Source organism: Patella vulgata, chromosome 3, assembly GCF_932274485.2.
Source record: "Patella vulgata chromosome 3, xgPatVulg1.2, whole genome shotgun sequence".
In the NCBI taxonomy this organism is placed as follows: domain Eukaryota; kingdom Metazoa; phylum Mollusca; class Gastropoda; family Patellidae; genus Patella; species Patella vulgata.
Window position 1 is genome coordinate 60,216,443 of NC_065881.2, and position 5,825 is coordinate 60,222,267.

General features: G+C 32.0%; 1 protein-coding gene across 1 annotated transcript; it reads right to left on the reverse strand.

Moving 5' to 3' along the window:
- Window positions 1–275: 275 nt before the first annotated feature.
- LOC130012111 (uncharacterized) lies at window positions 276–4,036 on the reverse strand. The gene is made up of 6 exons (XM_056099294.1): window positions 3,853–4,036; window positions 2,949–3,090; window positions 2,337–2,563; window positions 2,022–2,117; window positions 906–1,292; window positions 276–356 (listed from the first exon to the last, which is right to left on the reverse strand). The coding sequence occupies exons 2-6, from the start codon at window positions 2,974–2,976 to the stop codon at window positions 276–278; spliced, it is 819 nt and encodes a 272-aa protein (XP_055955269.1). The 5' UTR covers window positions 2,977–3,090; window positions 3,853–4,036.
- Between the last annotated feature and the right edge of the window lie 1,789 nt (window positions 4,037–5,825).

Consider the following 5,825-nt stretch of genomic DNA (forward strand, 5'->3'; position numbering starts at 1 on the left):
GGTAATGTTGCATGTTTATATAAAACAAATTCACCATTATGTTGATTATCATAAAACCTGCAACACAATGATTGAGAAAAACTAAATTATAAAAATTGGTTATCTTCCTTTTTGGTTTTTACACATAATTCAATACATGTATAATTTGATCCATAGACAATAACATCAGCATAAAATTATTTGGAGATAAAGATTAATTTACCATATGATATCAAAATAGCAGACATTTAAAAAGAATACAAAAGATTTATGAATATGTTTAATTAAACATGTTCTTACGATTGATCAAAAGTTGATATATGACCAGTGTTGAGTGATTTACAGAATGCCGATGGAGTTTTGTCACAGGTTTCAACCTATAAATAAAATAAAACAATCAATTACTCAACAGAATAAATAAAACAATTAATTACTCATCAGAATAAATAAAACAACCAATTACTCATCAGAATAATTAAAACAACCAATTACTCATCAGAATAAAAAATAAATAGAATCAAATAAAGAATTAAATTCCTACTGACATAAATAGAACGTTGTTTCTTCTGGGGAGATAACATGGCAGCTACATAAGGCTCAAGTCAGGGCTTTCATTTGGGCTACATGTATTTGTACCAGTCGTTATCGTCATAGCATTAATGATGCCAGACATAAATATCTATCTGTTGGTTAATTGCATACTAAGAAATTACAAAATACAGCTTAAATTAAATTTTAAGACCTTTTCTCTTATTCATAAAACAGATTCTAACAAACAATGCAATAGCTAAAATTTTCAGCTGGAAAAGTTTTGAAGTGTGAACACTGTTCACAAGTAATGAAAGTTCAAAATGTCTCAGGTAATGTCCCCTTGTTCAAGATTCAGTGCTGAAACTTGTCGTTGAAATTAATAACATGTAACTTACTTTGACAGTTTGGACAGATTTTAGCATACAATCCAAACATCCTTCAGGAACAATTGATAATGTAATAGTACTTGTTCTTGTTCCATCAAGAAGGGAATCTTCATTTCCTCTGATAGGAATTTGAATGGTTTTATCCCAGTTAGAATTATCAAACACTGTATTGCACTGGGCTTGTTTGTCAGAGGAAGTTAGGACAGTTATCTGAGGTAATACTCGATCATTGGTACATCGCACTGGTTCATCATCTGTTATGATCGTGTGAAGATTAATGGAGCAGTCAGGTTTTTGGTTGTTTATGAGACATATCAAAGCTGGTGGTGCATTTCCCGTAATTTCAATATTACCAACTTCTCCCTCACAGATTTCAACATTTCCTGGATTTAACATCTGTAATGGAACCAAAGGGACATAATTCAATAAATAATTAATGGAATATCACAAAACATGAACTTAATCTGTAACTCTACTCTACTTTTCAACACCAATCTTATTAAAACTTTGCATACTTGTTCCACGTGTAAAATAACCCAGAGGACACATAAAACTCTGACCGTTTGGTGTGTAATAATGGAGGTACAAACGGAAAGAAAAAAACTATTTATAGCAAACGAGAAGGTTTCCCCGACCTAGATCAGTTCTTGACTAAATTATGACGTTGTATACACCATTCACGTCATCCGCTGTAAACAATCATGGCCGTGTCCAGCAGCAGTTTCACACTGGATCACTGATGTCTATCTATACATATGATGTCAGAAGGAATTCCCTCTAAGACGTGATTATCGCGACTGGAACATGGCTGAATTTGATTTATTGATTTTTGAATGTATAAAATGATTTTTAGAGCAGCGAAGTAGTGCACTGAAGTAGATATTTACTTTTTCGTCCAAATTATTGTATTTTAAAACTTGTTGTGGACGTATTCAAAGAATTAACCCAAAATCACAAAATCTCGTTTGAAGGTAAATAATAAACAACGATTTTAAAATATTTTGAATTGATATTTTACGATGTTTTTGGTGTTGAAATGTAGCTTATTACCTCTATTTAAAATGTGCATTTTACTGCTCAATGCCCTTAAAGTTAAAAAAAAACATAATAAGAGAAATACCGTACCTTTATTCCTGGTAAAAATAAATCACTTTCAACTTTAACACTATAAACCTCACTATCACAGTCTAGAGAATGACAGGCCTTGATTGAACATTGATGCTACAAAAATATTGATATATAAATAAGAATGCGGAAAATTGCTACACAACAAAGAAATAGTCAGTCGTCTGACCCCTACAACAGCAGTTAGTGGTAGTTGGAAAATTAATTAAAGTCATTGTGAGTGACTAATTTGTATACATTATTTCAGACTCAAATTTAGCAAAATGGAATTTTTTAATTCCAAACCAAATATAATTACAATCTTTATTTACTTACTGTTTTCTGATTTTTAAAGTTGTCGACAGTAACATCTAGTTTTTCTTGTTGAACTGATCTAGGTAAGAGTGTTGATTTAATGGCAATATCTTCTCGGTACCATGTTACCTGATATTGTATACCTAGTGATGGTTGATCTGTTATTTTACATACTAATTGTATACTATCTACAGAATTGTATTCTAGATCCAACACTGGTTTACCAACACCAACCGGGGCTAATTTATCTGAAATGTCAATAAAATAACTTGATAAAAATCAATATTGTGGAATTAATGTAAAGTCTGCATTAATTTTTTAAATTTTAGGATTTATAGGTAATTATTAATATAAATGAAAATTTTAATCGAGGTAGACAATTCAGATTCCATTTATATATGTATGCTAAACACAAAACTAAAAATTTTACTGTATAAAACAAGGGCTTTTCATTGTTTGATTGATATTGATGACTTGTTTTATATTTCTTGTTGAATGCAGATTAATGTTAATGATTTCTATTGTGCTTTTTCCTCTAAAATACTAGATAAATATGCTTTTCAACATTACATGCAATTTATAGTCTATTCTATTCTAATGTTTCTTAGACAAAAAAAAATGTAGTGTAAATACCTGTTGGGACACATCCTAGAATCTCCATACGAAAGCATGGTTTAATGTTAAACTCTTCAACAACAACTCGAATTCTTCTTACTGTGACAATGTCAAAGGTGACATTAAACTCAGTTTCAGCATTTAGAGTTGTATTGATCACCTGCAGCATAACAAATCCAAATAATTGTAATAAACCATAATAATCATAAATAATAATGCAATAATAACAATCTGGGGAATTGAGATAAAGAGAAATATGAGATTAAAAATTGCAGTTCTCTAAATTTAGAAAACTAGATTTAATCATGGGCCTGGTTTAAGTGACTACTTTTCAGGTTTTAATTTGCTTGATTGCTTGTCGGTTAACACCCACTGATTGATGGCCGGATTATCCAATGTTAATTCAACGCAAATCGTGTGACGAATCCGCTGATTGATGTCGTATTTCGGAATATTCAGAATACGGACTACTCAAAACTTTTTAGGTTGAAGTAATAAGGAAATAAATCGGGACATGAAAATGATGACGGATTTCACAGAATGCGATAGTATTCAGATGTCGGAAGTGACAGAGTCCACTGTAGTTTACATGTAATGTACTCTACAGTGAGGTCTAACAATATATTTAACAACTCTGACCTGACCTTTCATATCTAGCCAATGAAAATAAAAGATGCTTCGCCAAAGGATGCATTAGCCAATCACAGTGGCTAAATTTTGATTTAAGAATTTTGAACATAGAATATTGATAGAGAAGTAGTAAATAGCCTAATGTTTGCCAGCAACAATTAAAATCAGAACAAATTTTAATTAGGATTGAATTCTTCAGGTTAGGTAAAGAACAACTGTCAATTTTTGTGTTTCTACATGTATATTTTTCAACACAGAAGGTTGTGTAGGCCTATCATAAATTCCATCTAACCTCAGTGATATTAGTAAGAACTCCTGGTTGTGAGGAAATCAGTTCAACATGGACACTGAATTTTGTCAAGTTTCCTTCTATGGTGCCAACTGCTTGTGGAGACTGTAACTTGATTCCAGAAACTGACGTGGGCTGATAAAAATTTATCTCCACCCATTCTCCAATCTTATTGTCAGCAGGGCACCAAGCTGCAAATTCTTCTCCTTATAAATAAAATAAAAGTATAAATTATTCACTCGTTAAATCATATTACAAAGTTGTTGATAGGTCCTCGACATCGCGAATATTTCTACATCTATAGCTAGCCATGCTGTAGACAAAGGCAATGGCCCAATGATTCACATAATGACTACATTAAATAAAAGTATAAAAGGACTAAAATCGACAATGCTCAACTCAAAATTTGACTATAGCTTATAAATATAGTCAGCTGTCTAAAATTCAATTTTGTGCGTTGCGCGTGTTTGTAAATAAAGACCTTTCAAATCTTCCAATCAAGAGATCGGGCCAAGAAAGGTAACTCTATTCTCAAGCCAGGGTGAAAACTACTAATTCATCTGCACAGATCGCCACATATTTCTCTTAAAAGAGAAATTCCAATAAATGTAAATGTATTGGGACATCTTGGTTCATATTCTCGAATCCTGGCATATAACAACGATATAATAGGGATACATTATAAAGTGTTCGTAAGAACGTCTTTTCGTAAAAAAAAAATAAAATAAAATAATACTATGTGAGATAAAACACTCATACTCGTTTACGCTAATTTTTTTTTTTTTTAAACAAATCTGTTAGATTTAACCACGGGGGTTTCACCTTTTCCAGCCGAGCCTCGGTGTCGCGCTGTATCCCCCACATAGAGACAATTGATTTATTTGCATTTTCTTATAATATTCTATCATTTTATATGAAAGTTATATTTTATCATTGTTCCATTGATAATTTATTAAGGGTTTGTTAACTGTGAATTAAGGTAGGCGCGCAGGGTCATATACGCGTGATTTATTTTTTTAGAAAGCAACAGAACCAGAATTAGAAAAGAATCGCCTAAACAAAGCTGTAGATCGTATTCATGTTAGATCGTTAGTTGCGGCCATTAATATGTGATAGTTAAAAGGTTAATAAGAACGCCCCCTCAACCACAAAACGTAAAACTACAGATGGGGAGTTGACAAACAATTTTACATAACTCTAAATATCTGATAAAATATTAATAAAATTGAAATGGACTTTTTTGTGAATACTGCTCTGTTATTTATACAGGTAAATATGATTACATCTAGTTTACGCCTCGATAAATGGTATTGCTCTCCCAAGTAAATTCTTGTGGATTAAAGCCGGCTTTATGTGGGTACAATTATGGAAAGGGTGTTGAGAGATAATATCTTGTAAAAGTCATAAATAATGATACACACAAGAAAAAACTTACAAACATTACACGATATACATTTATAAATAAGGTCTACCGAACACATAGATATAGAAAGATCTAATCTCGTTTACTATTTTAGGGTAACGCGGGCTATTTCACCTAATGCCACCACACGGTGCCAAGTGTACAAATACAAATGTTATATAAACAATCAATTAGAAATTTATTAACATGAAAAGACCATAATCAACCCTCGATGCCATCTTCGTGTTCGATTTTTATTGGATTTCAATCCGATCTGCTGTTCAACGCCCGTTGATGATTAACCGTAAAAATGGATAATCGAGACGTTGTTAATTAACGTGATAGCGGTAACAATGACAATTGAGGCTACAGTGATTTCAAAGTAAGGTTTGCTCGGCTTAGAGTGAAGCAATTTGACTAAAATTTTCAGCATATTTCTTTTACATTATCTAGTTTTTAACTATTATAGTGAGAACTGCCAGCTCTTTATCTAATCTTCCATAATGTGAAATGAAAATTAAATGAAATGGGGTTTAACGTCCTACTGTTCTGCCCCGACTGGGTTAATGAAGAC

Excerpts from the sequence above, each read along its gene's own strand:
- LOC130012111 (XM_056099294.1), bottom strand. The coding sequence starts at position 2,976 with ATGGAGATTCTAGGATGTGTCCCAACAG. Across the intron at positions 2,118-2,336 it reads ACTTTAAAAATCAGAAAACA|CATCAATGTTCAATCAAGGC; the intron begins GTAAGTAAATAA and ends ATATTTTTGTAG. Across the intron at positions 357-905 it reads AATCTGTCCAAACTGTCAAA|GTTGAAACCTGTGACAAAAC; the intron begins GTAAGTTACATG and ends TTTTATTTATAG.